Source organism: Mauremys reevesii, linkage group 2 (assembly GCF_016161935.1).
Source record: "Mauremys reevesii isolate NIE-2019 linkage group 2, ASM1616193v1, whole genome shotgun sequence".
NCBI lineage: Eukaryota > Metazoa > Chordata > Testudines > Geoemydidae > Mauremys > Mauremys reevesii.
Window position 1 is genome coordinate 246141856 of NC_052624.1, and position 18222 is coordinate 246160077.

Below are 18222 nucleotides of genomic sequence, written 5' to 3' on the forward strand. Positions count from 1 at the left end.
CTTCTCTGTTCTTGAAAGTGAGATCCCATTGCTTGCAGTTTACTTCAAGGGTACCACTCTTTCGCAAGGTCTCATGGTGTTGTAGTCATTGATACCATTCTAAACTTTATCAAACTATGATTAATGTATTTGAAAGGTCTCAATACAGGAGATAAAATAGGGTAACAATCTTAATGGTGGTATATCTTATGGGGGGGGGGTATTTTTTTTTTTTTTTTTTAAGCAAAATGACTTCATTCTTAAAGTAGATCTGAAATGAGCTTGTTTGCTTCAGTATAGTGATTGACATTACAAAGCTGCTTCTTTCTTTCTTTAGCCTTCAGTCAGTGGATTTTGAAGCTGTAGCTGTTACCGTAAAAGAGCTGGTCAGTTATGCATTGACTATAAACTCAAACAACCACTTCTGGTTAATTATTCAGGCAGATATTTATTTTGGTAAGTGAAACCAACGTGTGTGTGTGTGTTTGTGTGTGTGTGCGTGCACACTTGTATGCACTGTTCTCTGTCTTAAGAGTGAGTTACCCTCATGTATCTTTTGCATAAAAGCGAAAGCTATGTTATATCTTATACTAATCATTTATCAGTAAAAGCTTAAACAGCACAGAGCTTTTAAAAATGGCAGTGTTTTTGGACTCAAATATGTAAATGGATTGGCAAGGGCAGATCTTGAAGAGCATGCATTGTTAAAGTCAGCGAGATTCCACATGGTCATGTGAATCATCCTGCAGGATGGGGGCTTTGGATTCTTTTTCATTATTTTAAAAACTGAAATAAGTAATTGTGACTTCAAATCTTCAGTGCTAAAGGAAAAATTTAAGATGCTAATACTCTAATTTATATACCAATCTGTAGAATCAGGTGAATATTTGTATTCAGTGATCCAAAAAAAAGTGAAATGTAGTTATTATAAGGCCCTTGCTGGAGTAGGGCTCAGAGGTGGTAACTCCCTGCCTAAACTGGAATGTTTTTAAAAATAAGATTCTACTAACCCAGCTCAGCCCTGTCCATGTTGGCAAATCAAATAGTAAGGGAAAACCAGTTAAGCAGTTAGACATTGTTCCTCAAATTCATTGTAAGGGTCAAGATAGGCAAGACATGATAAATCCTGCTCCCTAACCTGTTGGGTTATAAATAGCTGTTGCATTTTGAAGGTGAATTAAATGTTACCTGTATAGTTTGTGGGTCAGATACCATCCTTTTGTGGGTAAAGGCCCACATGTGTAATAGAAAATTTCTGAGTTTCCACTTCCAGTGTTTAATTCAAATTTGTTTTGAGAGAACAGTCTCTCAGAATGACAAGGCACCTGTCAGTCCCATGAATCTGTGGATGTTAAGAGATTCAAACAAATCTGAGTGTACCAGGAGGGGCTTGTGTGCAGAGGCAACTGCCTCTGCATTGCTTCCTTGGCTCCCCACTTCAAAATAGCAGCATGTGACCTGCATTCTATTTCCAAAGGTGAGGAAGTTGCTCTTGGTTCTACTAAGAACACGGGGTGGTACTGATACTAATAGTACCAGTTAGAGCCATAAAATAGTTGAGTGCCAGCACAGAACCATTCAGATAAGCGTCGAGTCGTGGTGGAGCCCGTGTTCTGAGCAGTGGATGGGGAGCATTGTGGGACTGCAGTGGGAAAATCAAATATATTTCAGTGATATTTGCCATTTCTGTCCGCATCTGTCCTATAGTTTGAACTGAATTAGTGCAGGGAGACGTTTACAAGATTTTTTTTTGAGCTTGTGTACTAGGAACGTCTGTGTAATATTAAGAGTACACGAACAAGCATTTCAGGTGCTTGCACAGTTACTGGGAATGTCAACATTCTGTAATATGAATAAGATGCCAGAGTTCAAACTCTGCAATCTGATTTCTAGCACCATTTGCTTATTCCTGTCACCCCCATAGCTGAGCTGCCACTTGATTCTGTTCTTTCCATCCTGGACCCTGTAAATCCCCTTTGAGACCACTAACCTTCTGTGAAGCCTTGACTGTTGCCTTGAATGTTTGAAATAAAAATCTATAGCAGCACCTGCTAACAGTCTTCAGTCCAGCTGTGGCAGTTTGTTGGTGCTCTGATATTACAAATGGTGCATGTTGGAAACCCCTGTGTGCGGCAGAGAACTAATTCAGGGTGAGGCAGCAATGTGGCAAATAAATTAACCCCACGGGCCAACATAGTGGTACAAATTAAACTATTTTTAAAAAGTCCCACTTGCCCTCCCCAACTAATCAGAGTGAAAATGTTTTAAAATATGAAAAATAATTAAGAGAAACTTGCTTAAAACCCTAGGCTTCATAGTTGTCAATGAGCTTTACTGATTAATCTAAGTGTTTCACATCCTCGTAGCAGAATGTCTTATCACATAGTGGTTACAGTGTTGCCACCTCCATGTACAAGTATGCATTTATACCTGGCTGATGAGTAATTCTTCAAGTAGAATTAAACTGTAATGAACTTTAAATTGTTACAAATGTTTACATTTTGATTTTTGAGATTATTCTAACCTTTTCCTCCCCGCTGTAGCAACAAATCAGTATTCAGCAGCCCTTCATTATTACCTTCAAGCAGGAGCAGTATGCTCTGATTTCTTTAATAAGATGGTACCGCCTGATGTATACACAGACCAGGTGAGTTATGCTATTAAAATATTTGGCACTGTGGAAATACTCTCTTGGATTCATAGATATGAGACAACTGTACACTAATCAGGGGTGGACCTTATCTAACCACATAAGTTAATATATAGTGTGTGTGAATGTATGGATATTTAGCTATTTTAAATGACATAGACATAATATATTTCCTTCATTGCTTGAAACTCATAAAGTCTGTAGTTTTCTACTGTGCTGATGCACAGGTGCGTGGGTGTGTCTTTTATTCATTTTTTAAGTAACTTGTAGAGATTGATCATATAATCTACTAATGGAAAGCACACTAACTGATGTTGGATTTATATATACCTGAGTGGAATCCTCAGAATATTTATGCAATTATACATTGGCAAACTAATAATCAACCTTTTACAAAGTTTGTAATTACATTTTTAAATTAGAAATGCACAGATGTATAGTTAAACTACCCCCTTACTGTAAAAGATGAGCACTGGATATGGATTATATAAATAGTGAGAGCAGTTTCTTCACCTACTCTAAGTATAACCATAGGCTTCTGTCTTTGAGCACAAAGTCACACTTTCTTTGGGGAATGCCGTGGTGAACAAGGGTGCCTCAGGGTGATGAGGGTAGGACTATAACTTGACCTCCTTTAGGAATAATATTTTATGGTATGTCTCCACACCAATGTGAGTCTGTGCTCAAGCCTAACCCCCCTTGCATCCACACACCGATTGTTAACCTAGACCTCAAACCTAGGGTCCAAGCCCTATTGATTTCCTGTGTGCACGCAGACCCAGCTTGACTCTGGTCCCGGAAGTCCTCTGGATGTATCCCAAAGTTCCTTGGGGCAACTTCATTTAGTCCTCTCTATTCCAGCAATCTGTGGTGCGGTCTACTGCACTCTGTATTACAAACAGAAGCCATGCCTCTCTTTGCAAATGGAACAGCTCAGATCAGCATTAACCCAATGTCTGCTGAACACCAGTCTGCAAGCACACTATCAGAGAGCCTGTGGGGTATTCAGTGGAGACCGATGAGAAGATGCTTTTTGCAAAGGGATCTGCTTCCTGGTCACAAGAGTGAAGCCATATTTTTTTTTGTGCATGCTGTCTCGGTGCCCCTGCACATGCAGCCCCAAGTAGATATGGGGGCAGAGAGTCAAGTGGAGACTAAGCAGCTGCCTTGCAGAGAATGAGAGTGACAAAGCTCCCGGCTCAGCACAGCCATGCGAGGGATGACCCCCAACACCCAAGCCACTCCCCATCCCTGCCAGGGAGCCACTTGGTCCCCACTCTGCTCCCTGGGGCTGCATATGCAGGCGTGCCCAAACGCGTGTACTGTGAGAGTGGTAAGTGGGAGTCAGCCCCTAAATTTCCCCATAGCCTCCTGGGATCCTTTAGCCCTTCCCTGGGGATGCACTTCACCAGGCTGTGTGAGTGGGTGTGTTTTTCCTCTGAAACCTGTGTTTGACATAAAACTTCAAACAGACAAATAAAAAAGCAAAGAAACACCTTCATGGACCATACCATTTTAAAAATTAAGAATTGCAAAAGTTTCATTTTAATAGTTTCACTGCCCTAGAGACTGAGTGTCCTAATTATCCTCTGAACAGATGCACATGGCATTTTCCTGCCAATGTGACTCCATCTAGAGGTGGAAAGCCCAATTCTCAGATTGGATGGTAATTCAGTATAAAGCCTTCTCAAATGGCAGACATTCTACTGAGCCAGCTACCACAGGAGCTAATTGTGCAATTTATGTACTTGTGCTACTTATGAGCACTTGAGTCCCATCAATAGTGCTGTCTCAGGAAACAGGGTGGGCAGTAGAGTTTTTCCACAGTGCAACACATTTGGAGGGCTAGAGTGTCGACACTAGGCTCTCTAGGACAGGGTTACTTTGACTTGGGTCTGTGCACTGCAATGTGGATGCCAGCGCCCTAGTTCAAGCATGGGTCAGAAAATCCTTAATCTAGGTCAGTGGTTCTCAAACTGTGGGTTGGGACCCCAAAGTAGATCATGACGCTGTTTTAGTGGGGTTACCAGGGTTGGCTTAGACTTGCTGGGACCCAGGGCCAAAGCTGAAGCCCGAGCCCTACTCTTACTTAGGCTTAGGTTACAGGTCCCCTGCCTGGGGCTGAAGCCCTTAGGCTTCAATTTTGGCCTACCTATCCTATTTCATAGAACTGAAAGGGACTATGAAAGGTCATTGAGTCGAGTCCAGCCCCCTGCCTTCACTAGCAGGACCAAGTACTGATTTTGCCCCAGATCCCTAAATGGCCCCCTCAAGGATTGAACTCACAACCCGGGGTTTAGCAGGCCAATGCTCAAACTACTGAGCTATCCCTCCCCCCCGAGTGGTGGGGGCTCAGGGTTTTGCTTTGGCCCCTCATCCTGAGCCATGGGGCTTGGGTGGGCTCAGGCTTCCGACCACCCCCTGGAGTCATGTAGTAATTTTTGTTATCAGAAAGGGGTCGCGGTGCAATGAAATTTTGAGAATCCCTGACCTAGCTTTAAAATGCGAGTCCCACTAACCCTAGACTTAATTGCTGTGTAGACATAGCCTCAGAGCCTTGGCCTCTCAACAGAAAGTCCCCATGTTTGTCTATTTAAGTCTGGGCTCCATTAAATTTAGCCTAGCAAATTATTATAGCTTCCATCAGGATAGATTGATCTTAATTGTTATATAAATAATTAATTTTAATCTTGTGTTCCATTCATACTTTTTATTTTCCTAAAGAAAAGTTTGTTCTCACTGATTTTTTTATAACCATTAAAACATGTCAATTTGCAACCAAATGCAGACTTTACACTAAATTTGGTACTTTTTGCTGATCAGGAGGAGGTTATACTATCTATACACATTTAACCACTTAGACTTTAGCATACATTTATTGAGAGTCTTAATTTTTACTTTTTAATTATGATAGAAAATGGTGAATGACACTTACTTACTAGATGTGTTTTTTTTTCTCTGAATTTTTGTCAAGCTGCATGTGGATGGAAACTGAAATTCAAATAATATACAAAAACAGTATTTTAAGATTTTATTTGTTAGTTGAATGAAACCTCCTTAAGTGGCTGGATACATAAGCTTTTTTTCCCTCTTATCAAAATATATTTTGCATTTAAAACTTAATGATTTAACTGAAATATTAATTTCGTTAAGGCTATGATTTTTGGCGTAGACATTTTTAGTAAATTTCGCAGCAAAGGTGCAAGGGAAAAATGATAAGTCATGTAAAAGTTCAACAAATAAAACAGTTTCTTCCTTGAGTAATGTCCATGTGTGCTCCACTTCAGGTACATATGTCTCTCGAGCCCTTGATAAGAGATTTTCTATTAGCACTATCTGTTTGTCCCACACATGCACTCTGTACAACTTTATGCCATGCTCCAAGGGTATATAGTGCTGTATGAGCGAACTGAGTTCCTTCTCTACTGCCTCAGCCTGAGACGGAGCGCTAGTTTGTCCACCTTCTGTGTGCCTCAGAATGTTTTATAGTTGTTCAGTGTTTGTTAGTTGTTGTTAGTGTAGAATTGGATGGATAGTTGAGAGGTTTCAGTTTTTCCTATTCACCTTTGTCTCCTCCAACTTTTTTCTGGGGAGCTTATTTGACCTGGTTGGGCATGCCTGACTCGCCAGGTTTCAAATGCTGCCTCTCTTGTTGGGAGGCTATCCCAATCAGTGAAGGCCAATCTAAATGTGTCTGTTGCTTGGGAGAGTGCTATATTGCCCAAAAGTGTAACTTTTGCCTGGCTCTAAAATCTAGAGGTCAGAAGAATCAGGAGACCAACCTGAAGCTGCTGATAATGGAGCACGCCCTTCAATCCATTTCAGAGTCCGTCCCTCAATCCCTAAAATACATCTGTCTCCGTACAGATCGTGTACCCCTTCGACGTCAACTAAGGCCTTGCCTAAGAAGAGGAAGATCTCTGAGGGTTCAGGGAAGGCTCCAAAGAGGAGTTTGGTCCTCCACCACAAGGAGCCAGCTCCCAAAAAGTCCCAATCTCCTGCGAGGTCTGTGGTGTCAGAGTCCTTGACTTTTTGACTTGGTACCATGGAGGCAAAAGACTCTTCCTCTGGTATTATAAGAACGGCAATACTGGGTCAGTAGCCTGTCTTCCAGCAATGGCCAATGCCAGGTGCTCCAGAGGGAATGAACAGAACAGGTAATCAAGTGATCCATCCCCTGTCTCCCATTCCCAGCTTCTGGCAGAGGCTAGGGACACCATATTTGCCCATCCTGGCTAACAGCCATGATGAACCTGTCCTCCATGAACTTACCTAGTTCTTTTTTGAATCCTGTTAAAGTCTTGGCCTTCACAATATCCTCTGGCAAGGAGTTTCACTGTGTTGTGTGAAAAAATACTTCCTTTTGTTTGTTTTTAAACCTGCTGCCTATTAATTTCATTTGATCACCCCTAGTTCTTGTGTAATGAGTAAATAACATTTCCTTATTTACTTTCTCCACACCAGCATGACTTTATAGACACCTATCATATCCCCTCTTAGTTATCTCTTTTCCAAGCTGAAAAGTCCCAGCCTTATTAATCTCTACTCATATGTCAGCCGTTCCATCCTCCTAATAATTTTTTTGCTCTTTTCTGAACCTTTTCTAATTCCAGTATATCTTTTTTTGAGATGGGGCGACCACATCTACACACAGTATTCAAAATGTGGGCATACCATGGATTTATATAGAAGCAATATGATATTTTCTGTCTTATTATCTATCCCTTTCTTAATGATTCCTAACATTATTAGCTTTTTTGACTTCCACTGCACATTGAGTGAATATTTTCAGAGAAATATCCACAATGACTCCAAGATCTTTCTTGAGTAGTAACTGCTAATTTAGACCCCCATCATTTTATATGTATAGTTGGGATTATGTTTTCCAATGTGCATTAGATTGCATTTATCAACATTGAAATTCATCTGCCGTTCTTTGTGGTCAGTCACCCAGTTTTGTGAGATCCTTTTGTAGCCCATCGCAGTCTACTTGGGACTTAACTGTCTTGAGTAGTTTTGTATCATCTGCAAATTTTGCCACCTCACTGTTTACCCCTTTTTCCAGCAGATCATTTATGAATATGTTGAATAGAACTGGTCCCAGTACAGAGCCCTGGGGGACACCACTATTTACCTCTCTCCATTATGAAAACTGACCATTTATTCCTACCCTTTGTTTCCTATCTTTTAACCAGTTACCAGTCTATGAGAGGACCTTCCCTCTTATCTCATGACAGTTTACATTGACAAGGTCCCTCACCAAAGGCTCTTAAGCAAAGTCTTCCTGAAAATCTAAGTTCGCTATATCCACTGGATCCCCCTGGTCCATATGCTTGTTGACCCCCTCAAAGAATTCTATTAGATTGGTGAGGCATGATTTTCCTTTACAAAAACTATGTTGACCTGTCAGTGGAACAGAAAGATCCCAGAGTACTTTGGAGAAACACAGCAGTGGAAGGTCTCCAGTACCATCCACTTCCAGATTTGATAAATCTGAAACAGATTATGCCAAAGTGCCTTCCCATTTGGTTTGGCCAAAACTCACAGCCTTAGCCCTGGCCCTTATGCGCTCCAAACCAATATTACTGCCCACGTCAACTTTTGCATTGGTACTCCAGGAACTTGTCAATGTTAAATGAGCTGGAGTTCCCACTGCTTATGGGTACTGAAGGACTCTTGGTAATGAGATCCCAGTCTCTGAATTACCAGTCCTTCCTGGTACTGCAAGATTCTCCATCCTTTTCTACGGGTGGCCCCACGCTGGAAGACATTGAGGAGGATGACGGAAACATTAAATCAGTCTCCTCCTCATCAGTGCAGGTTCCCCTCCTCATCATTACAGGAACCCACACTTTGACAAAGACCCTCGCTTACATCTGAGATGGCCGGATCAGACCTGTATACCAACCCCCTCTCCTGTATAAGCCTCCCCAATGGCCATAACGGGATTCTTGGGTGGCGTGTAAGCAGCAATTTGCCAGATATCTGGCTGAAATGCACCGGGAAACTAGGGTGTCAGTCTCCTCCACCAAACCCCCAACACAAGGAGACTTTTGAGGAACAGGAGGCTAGAGTGGACAAAGACTACCCTCAAACCCTTATTTCATCTCCGGACAATACAATCATGCCTCCACCACCACCGAGAGCTGACAATTGTCTCCATTTCCAGGGCCTTGCAAAGAGAGATGGCTGATACCCTCCAGATACCCTTTTAGGAGGTTAAAGAATCACATCACAAGTTCCTAGACATCTTGCAGTCAGTGACACTCAAGTGGGTAGCGCTACCTGTTAATGAAGTGTTCTTGGATCCAGCATATATGCTACTATAGACAAGTGTAATGCCAACAAACCTCAGTTATCAGCAGGCAGGATTGAACCTGGGACCTCTGCAGCTTAGTGCATGAGCTGAAAAACAACTGGCTGTTAGTGGCAAACTCCTGCCACCAACTTGTAAATGGGCAGATAAATACTATGATTTCCCCCGGGACTCAGCATTTGTGTTCTCCCAGCCTCTGCCTAAATCCCTGCTTGGGGATGCTGTAAATGAGCAGGGTAGACAGCATTACTCCAAGTCTACTCCTTATGACAAGGACCAGAAAAGATTAGACTTTTTTTTTTTTGGATGGAAGGCCTAATTGTCCGCAACCATCCAGTTTCAGATTGTAAACTATCAGGCCATCATGACCAAGTATGACTACATCAATTACAACAAGTTTGCATCCTTTACTGAACATCTTCCACAGGGGCATTTCCGGGCCATAGTTAAAGACTGTCAGTTATTAGCCAGAACCCCTCCCTAGGTGCCCTTGGATGCCACAGACACTGGATATGACAGCAGTTGTCATGCCCAGGGTGTCATGCTTCCAGTTGTTGGGATTCCCAAGAGAGGTTCAGGATATGGTTAAGGACCTCCCATTTGATGGTCAGAAGCTCTTCTTGGGAACTGTAGACGAGTCCCTGCACACACCATGCCTTGGTCCATGCCATCAGATCTAATGTGGCACTTGGTTCGGCAGTACTGTCTTCAGTCTTGGACTCAATTCCAAAGTTCCCTCCTCCATGTGAGGATACTACTTGAAAGTCACCTGAAGTGGAGCACCCAGAGGGACACTACTTGAAGAAGAAGATTACTCGCCTTGTGCAGTTAACTCTTGTCCTTCAAGATGTTTGTCCCTATGGGTGCTCCACTACCCACCCTGCTTCCCTTCTCCTTCGGACTGTTCTTTTTGGTGGTTTGGATAGAGAAAGGACAGGGCAGTTTGCCCACACAGCCCTGTGTAGCTCTCGAAGCACAGCATGAGGTTGCATAGAGCGCATGCACGGGCCAAACAGACACTGCTATCAAGGGCTCAAGAGGCACATGCACACCTGAAGTGGAGCACCTATGGGGGGACACCTCAAAGAACTACAGTTACTGCACAAGGTAAATACCTTTATTTCACTACATCAACATATACAAGAGTATAGTGGGAGTGCTCTGACCCCATAATGGCAGCTCCTGGCCTGCGGGGGTGGGCCTGGCTCCCTACTCTGCACATCGTGACCAATCACATGGGGTACCTCCATCACCAGAGGGGTGAATGAGCCAAACCTGAGTGGTGCTGTGACCTTGTGCTCCAGATGACATAACCACTCAGTTTAGGGGCCTAATCAAATCTGTTTTTACAGCCATTTCTAAGATTTCATTCAAATTCAAGATATCTGTGACCACTATGACAAAATTATATCTGTAATTGTAGTTAGTGGATTGACTGGCTGTTTCTGGTCACCATAGGACAGACTTTCAAAGATATTCAGATGCCTAAGTTAACCACCTAGTTGAATTTTCAAAAGTGCCTAAACAGCTCGGGTGCTTAAACTGCTTAGACACTCTTGAGAATTCCACTGTATTTTTAGTTGCATAAATGCCCTTGAAAATCTGCCTCCCTCTGCCCCTGTCCCTGTTTTTAGAATTAGATCTCACCTTCTCCCATCTGGGTTTTTATTAACTGTAAAGACTGAAAATAATATACTTTGAATGCAGTATATGACATTTTGACATATTTATAAATAGGGCACTACCAAATTCATGGTCCATTTTGGTCAGTTTCATGGTCAGAGGATTTTTAAAATTGTAAATGTCATGATTTCAGCTATTTAAATCTGAAATGTCACAATGTTATAATTGTAGGGGTCCTGACCTAAAAAGAAGTTGTGGGGGGGGAAGGGGAGGATTGCAAGGTTATTGTGGGGATGGGGGGTGGTACTGCTACCCTTACTTCTGTGCTGCTGGTGACAGCACTGCCTTCAGAGCTGGGCAGCTGGAGAGTAGTGGCTGCTGGCCAGAAGCCTAGCTCTGAAGGCAGAGGCACCGCCAGCTGCAGCACAGAAGTAAGGATGGCATGGTATGGTATTGCCACCATTACTTCTGTGCTGCTGCCTGCAGAGCTGGGCCCTCAATCGACAGCCGCCACTGTCTGGCTGTCCAGCTCTGAAGGCAGTACAGAAGTAAGGATGACAATACCACAACCCCCCTAAAAAAACCTTCTGACCCATCTGCAACTCCCTTTTGGATGAGGACCCCCAATTTGAGAAATACTGGTCTCCCCTGTGAAATCTGTATAGTATAAGGTAAAAGCACACACAGGACCAGATTTCACAGTCTGTGAAGTGTTTTTCATGGCCACGAATTTGGTAGGGCCCTATTTATAAAGCTGGAGTTCATCTCAAAAGTTAAATATGGTGTTCCTCATGATTCCACTGTAATTTAAAAGCTGCACCCTTTAACTCATTCAAAATATTAATGCAGCATATTTTTAAATAATATTTTAATAGCTTATAGGAAGTTTAGGCTTCAGCATAGTTGTTACTAATAAATTTATTTTAAAAATTGAATTTAATTAAACTACAAATAAAATCTGATTTAAGTAAAAACTTTTTATATCTATAGATGTAAAAACTTCATCAATTTTTATCCACCCTGGCTTCCATGGTGTACTCTAAAACAGTGTTTATCAACAACCAGTGTGTGGACTGGTGCTGGTCCCTGAGATCTCCCTCACACAGTTTAGGAAGGCAGCAAGCCGTTCTCTGGTATAAAAAAAGGTTGAGAAACGCTGCTCTAGAAGATGAGCCAGAAATTCTTTTGTCAGAATATGGCAGATATTCTTGTTATGGAGAAGGATCTTTAATCTTCAGTCACTGTCATGGAATGTTCTTGTGAAATTAAATCACTGTATATGACTTAGATCTGGTCTTCCTCTATTTCTCTCTCATTCATCTGAAAACCATGGTAATGTTTGTGGGCAGTATGTTAGGGAGTGGTTGGGGACCATGTGTCAGTTGCTGTTGACAGTAGGAGATCAGTACTTTGCCATGACCCCTTGGAGGTAAAAGAATAGCCCCCACCCCCTTCTGATAAGGAGCTCTGGAAGCAGCTGGGTTCATGAGTTTTGGGATCATAACCAAGTAGTTAATTTTAGTTATAGATGGGAGAAGGCAGGTAAAGAGAAGTGATAATGGCTGGACCATAATACATGTTTAAAGGCTATTGTCTCCCTGCTCTCCACTGGAGATTAGGTCTGTGTACCTTCTAACTCATCCCTAGGCCAGGAATTTCATTCTGTAAGGACTCAAGGAGTCTTTGTAAAACAAATAATCAAGGTATGGCAGGTAAATTTGTCTTGCTGGAAAATATTAGTTCTTCGAGTGATGGTCCCTATGTAGATTCCAAACGTGGATGCACATGTGTGCCATGCACCGGAGACAGAAGATTTCATAGCAGTGGCCGTTGACCTGCACACATCATGCATCACCTCATGCTCCCGTATGAGGTTATATAGGCCCCTCTTACCACCACATGGCTGGAGTCGGAATCCCTGAGGGTGCCTCAGCTCCCAAGCTTCCCTGAGTGGAGCATAAGGAGAAGCACAAACAGAACCTGCTGGTGCAAGCGCCATCTCTGATCCCAGCACTGGTGTGCCAGCTGCCTGCAGCACCTGGACTCTTGGGCACTTCTTGATGAGGGCCACCTGGTGGCTAAGGTGGGTCTTCAGTCCTCCATGGGTGCAGCTTACATGGCTTCCTGCTCATTTGCTACTCGAGCAGTGGTGCAATCCTGGGTGCAATCCTCTGGGCTCCCCAAATAGGTCCAGACCACTGTAAAGGACCTGCCCTTTGATGCCCAAAAGCTGTTCAGAGAAAAGACTGACAAGTCCTTGTACTCCCTCAAGGACTCCTGCACCACCCTCTGGTCTCTGGACAGCTATACTCCAGCTCCCAAAGGCAGACAGCAACAGCAGCCATTCAGGCCCCCTATCCACTGTATTATCATAGTCAGAAGGAGGCACTATGTCACCTACAGGGATCCCAAAGACCATGCTACTCCACCTCTGCCACAACCACCTCCTCAGCAGCCGGCCAAGCACCAGTTTTGATATGCATATAGAGAACCGCCACCCTCTCCTGCAGTGCCCTATGTTGTCATCTTTGGGGGCTGCCTTGTTCTATTTGCCTGCAATTGGGGCAAGATCAACACAAACAGTTGGGTATTGGAGGTCATCCACAATGGATACTCCATAGAATTCCTGGCATTTCCACACTGCCAACCCTCACCCTGGATGTCCCCCAGAGATCCCTTCCATCAGAGCACCTTCCAGCACGAAGCTGACGCTCTTCTCCTCAAAGGTGCCATGTAACTGATCCCACCTCCCTACAGCGGACTAGGGTTCTACTTCCCTGACTTCTTCATCCAGAAGAAGGGCAGAGGGCATCTCCCTGTTCTGGACATCAGAGTGCTCAACACCTTTATTTGAAAGCCCAAATTCCGTATGTCAGTTTATCCCATCCCATCCCTTCCCCGCAGAGCCTGGTTTGCAGCTCTTGACATGAAAATTGCCTATTTCTAAATCAGTATTCACCTGGCCCATCAAAAGTTTCTGTGATTCAGAGTTGGACCTGGCCTTTATCCATTCAGGGTCCTGACTTTTGGCATAGGGATAGCTCCACAAGTCTTCACCATCATAGCTGTGCACACATACCATCTAGGCTACTCAGTCTTCCCTAACCTGAACAACTGGCTCCTTGTCACGCACTGCTGCTAAACTTTCCTCTTTGCCATCCACACCCTCGCCTCACCTCTCTTGGCATTTGTATCAGCGAGGCGAATTGGTCCTCGTACTTATCCAGACCATTGCCTTCATTGGAGTGTGGCTGGATTCTGCTGCTGCATGTGCCTTCCTTCCAACGAATTGCTTCACAACCCTAATCACGGACCCCTGCTGCAAGCTCCAGACCACCCTCCACCACTCTCTCCCCTTCTTGGCCACATGACGGCATGTACCTCAGTGACACTGCACACCTGCCTCCGCATGCGTTGCTTGCAACTCTGGCTCCTCTCCATCTACCAACCAAACACAGACCAGCTAGACAACAAAGTCCTGATCCTATGGCAGGTGTTGGCATCCTTCATTGGTGGACCGACCCTTCTGAGGTCCTGATTGGTGCCCCCTTCGTCCCTCCCACACCATGAGCCACTATCACAACAGATGCCTCCCTGGCATGTTGGAGAGCTCACCTGGGTTGTCATACGCGCAGGGTGTGTGGATGCCTTAAGAGGCCAGGATATGCACATCAACAGTGGTTTATCCTCCCCCCTAATGATTGACATTTCTGTATTCACACACTCTACCATAGTCTGCTTCCTAAGGGGCCTGCTCCACACCTTCCCCCCCTCCCCCAGTCAAAAATCCCACATTCTCATGGGACCTTTAATTTCAGTCTCACCGCTCTCACAAAAGCACCCCTCGAACCCATGGCAACATCCTCATTTTCACATATCTCCCTGAAAGTAATCTTAGTGGTCATTACCTCAGCTAGATGGGTCAGTGAACAAGCGGCCATGATGCCTGAGCCCCCATACACCATATTCCACAAAGACCGTGTCCTTGGGTTTACACCCTAAGGTGGTGTCTGAGTTCCACATCAATCAGTGTATGCACTTCCCAATTTTCTACCCCAAACCTCCTGCCTCCATTGCCAATAGACTCCCTCGACGTCCGACATGCGCTGGCATTCTATCTGTAATTAACCTGGGACTTCCATGCCTCATCACAACTCTTTGTAGCGATTGTCAAACGATGCAAGGGCCCTGTCCTCTCTTTGCAACGCATTTCTAAATGGGTCTCTGGGTGCATCTGTGAATGCTACATGTTCAGCAACATGAGGCCACCTGATGTCATCATGGTGCACTCTACCTGGGCTCAAGCAACTATGTCATCCTGCCTCGTTGATGTCTCCTGGCAACATGGTACTTTGTACATACCTTCATGTCATATGATGCCATCGCCCACAGGGCAGTAGCAGATGCAGCAGCAGGCCAACCTGTATTACAGCCAACACTTTTGACCACATCACTGCTTGCTACTCATCCACATTTGGAATCTATATAGGGACCATCGCTCAAAGAGGAGGTACCAGACATCTTGAAGAACCTCTAGTTACAGGTAAATAACCTCTGCTTCAATTTATCTTTAAAGAAAAGAATGTCTGTACAACTATTTACCATTTGTTTACTGGTTCAGATAAGTTGCTAACAATGTGCTTAATATAAGCATCAGCATTTTGGAAGCTGTTGTAATTGTCTTGTGAATTTGTGCTCTATAGGTGATAAAAAGAATGATAAAGTGCTGTTCTTTGCTCAACTGCCACACCCAGGTAAGCATGTATTCAGGTGCAAGTTTAAATAAGGACTCTTTTTTTTAAAACAGTTGATTTTAAGTCCAAACTCTCTTTAAAAGAAAAAAATAACAAAATCTGGTTTTAAAAATGTAGAAGTTTTGTTTATGTAAACATTCCCTGGCGGAGTTGGGAAACGAATCAAAATATTGTGATAATACTTCAGAACCAGCCAACGAAATTTTAGATCGGAACTCACTCACTCAATACATTAGTTGAGCTTCTCATGTTTTTAATCTTAAAATATTCATTTCCTTGCAATCTCTTCTCTTCTCTTCCCCATGCCCCCTTCAGCTTTAATGCCCAGTCTAGCAGCTGGGGAATGTAATGGGATTTGTATTATGGGGGCACATCCTTGCCAGGGCTGGGGTCAGACTCTGCTCAACCTAATAACCACACAGGGCAGTCTAGAGATCAGTGGGCTGAGCAGGAATTCTAACAGGGCTGCACCCAAAAGTATTTGGATCCCTGTTGCTGAAAGAAAAAAAACTGTCAGCTAGAATGAACCCACCCTCTGGAAAAGTAAGTTAGGATTAATCAACTCTGAAAAGACCAATGGCATGTCACTTTCTGTCTCCTCCTCTTCCCTCCCCCCCGCCATGAGTTCCTTTTACCCTTCCCAGAGGACTTCATGACTTGCAAGCATTTTTTTTTAAATCTGCACCTAATCAGTATATCTCTTGGAGTTACACCAAGCTATTATTCTGGTGGGGTGGAATAGAAGACTAAAAATAGAAAATTGTTAGCAGGTCTGACTGACCTTTTCCCTCCTGCATGGTGTACTGTCGCCTCTGCAGTCTGCTGGTATTACTCAAGCTTGAAAGGCTGTATTATGCCCTTAATTGGAGCAAAGCTAACGCATAAAGCTTAATTTACTGTCCTTGTCTCTGATATTTTGATTCATTCTGCAAACACTAAGTTTAGACTACTGAGAAGCCATTTACTATGAAAACTAGATGTAATTATTAAGTTTCTCCAGTATGTGGGAAATTTAATAATTACATTTGTCCAGTATTTTCAGCATGAAAAGAGACAAGCTTTAAGGAAATAAATTAGTCTTTCTCCCTACAGGTAGCAATTTTATGTCAGTTCCTCAGAGAAATAGACTATAAAACAGCATTTAAGGCACTGCAGGAACAAAACAGGTAAACATATTTATGTTTAAAATTAAAATTATGTATGTATTCCATGAATTAATTGATATTCTCTTTCAGCCATGATGCTATGGACTCTTACTATGACTACATCTGGGATGTTACCATTTTGGAATACTTGACATGTATCCTTTCATTAGAAAGAGTTAAAGAAAAAGCAACTTGTGGGGTCATGTTGAAAAACCAACACAAAGCTTAAGTGTAGTGACAGTTGAGTTGCTGTTAAGTTTCATGCTAGAACATGTAGATGTAAATAGGTTACTCCTAAGGCAATTCTGGGCTTAAAACTTATGTACACAATTTTTAAAATTGTATACATAATTCTGCAAATTTTGTCAATAAATAAATGTGGCTCTAGCATGGCAGTGGGGAGCACAGGCCACTGGTTGCATTGAGGTGGGAGATCACCCTGAAGCCCCCAGCTCCCCTGATTACAGGGACTCTGCAGTAAGGCTGCACCTGACCCAGTACAAGGGCTGGGCCTGCTCCCAAAAACCCCCAGGACCTGCCCCCTCTGTACCAGGTGTGGGGTGAGGTGTTTTTGTGTGGGGCAGTCTGGATGCACAGGGGCTTAGTGGGGGGTTCTGGGTGCAGGGACTCTACAGAGGATCCAGGTGATGGTGGTTGGGGTGTGTTGGAGGGGGGTCTAGGTGTACAGGGGTAGGGTTTGTCAGGGTGAAGGTTTGATGGGGAGCCCCAGCTGCTGCTGAGAGGATGGGCTCCTACTTCCCCCATTCCCCTTTTCTTCTCCATCTCCTTCATTTCACTCTTCCTTTCTTTTCTCCCCCCCCCCCCCTTCCTAGCTTGACTGTGGTCACTCTGTTGCACAGAGAACAGGCAGGCTCCCAGGACACAGAATGGAAACATGACTGGCCCTAGAACCCATGTGGTGCTGTTCAGCTACAGTGTCTCTGGAGCCCAGATGCAGCCTCCTTAAGTTGGGCAGCTCTGTGCTTGCAGAAATGCGGGGTGGGGAAGAAGAGACAGTGGCTTGTAACCCTGTGTGCCCCTCCCCCCATGCTTCACCTCTGTTTGAAGGGGGCAGTTCTCCAAAACACTGCACCCATGGTTACCCCCACATGGCTTCCCTGTTTTCTGCAGGGAAGCACAGGCAGTGGGCTGTTTTGTGTAGTCATGCAAAGTTCCCTCCCCCCCGCCCCCCAGGAGTAATAGGTGTAGCAGTCCTATTGCCTTGGGCAAGTTGTCTAGGTCTGCTGGGGTTGAAAGGAGGAGTATCTATACTACTACTGCTTGCTGGCACAGCCTGTGTAGAGCTTTTGACCTGACTTGAACTTGGGTAGAAAAGTAGGTTTAGTGTCCAATTCTATGACTTGCTCAGCCAATACCAGAATAGTTATTGCTCAGGAAATACTATGCAAGTGTCTTGCATTTTAGATTATGGCTCATTTGTAGTTGCTACATTACACATAAATACTTTCCTTGACTCTTGTTCAGATCTCCATCATAAAAGAGGAGAAACAGACAAGAGGCAAATAGCAGTAAGTTAAAGAAGGGGAGGGGTGTGGTGCTAGGGATCGGTTAGCTTTGAATTACATTTTACAGTTTGGCTCAGTCCACAGCTGTAACTATGAAGGTGAGAGTGTTGATATGAACTCTGGAATAAGCTTTCACTTTATAAAGTGAAATGCTCTCTCTTTAAATTAAGGCAGAAACTGTCTTGTAACTAATAACCTTATTGTTCACTTCTATACAAAAATTCTTGTT

General features: G+C 43.7%; 1 protein-coding gene across 2 annotated transcripts in view; it reads left to right on the forward strand.

Annotated features, from left to right (window-relative positions):
• The window catches only part of INTS8 (integrator complex subunit 8), a 66135-nt gene that overhangs the window by 46972 nt on the left and 941 nt on the right, over positions 1-18222 (forward strand). Inside the window, exons 21-26 of one of the 2 annotated variants that reach the window (XM_039522100.1) lie at positions 317-435; positions 2523-2626; positions 15272-15322; positions 16415-16488; positions 16558-16622; positions 17953-17996. In XM_039522100.1, the coding sequence (XP_039378034.1) occupies positions 317-435; positions 2523-2626; positions 15272-15322; positions 16415-16488; positions 16558-16622; positions 17953-17996 (457 nt within the window). The remainder of the gene's footprint in view (positions 1-316; positions 436-2522; positions 2627-15271; positions 15323-16414; positions 16489-16557; positions 16623-17952; positions 17997-18222) is intronic. The other variant, XM_039522101.1, reaches the window with a different exon arrangement.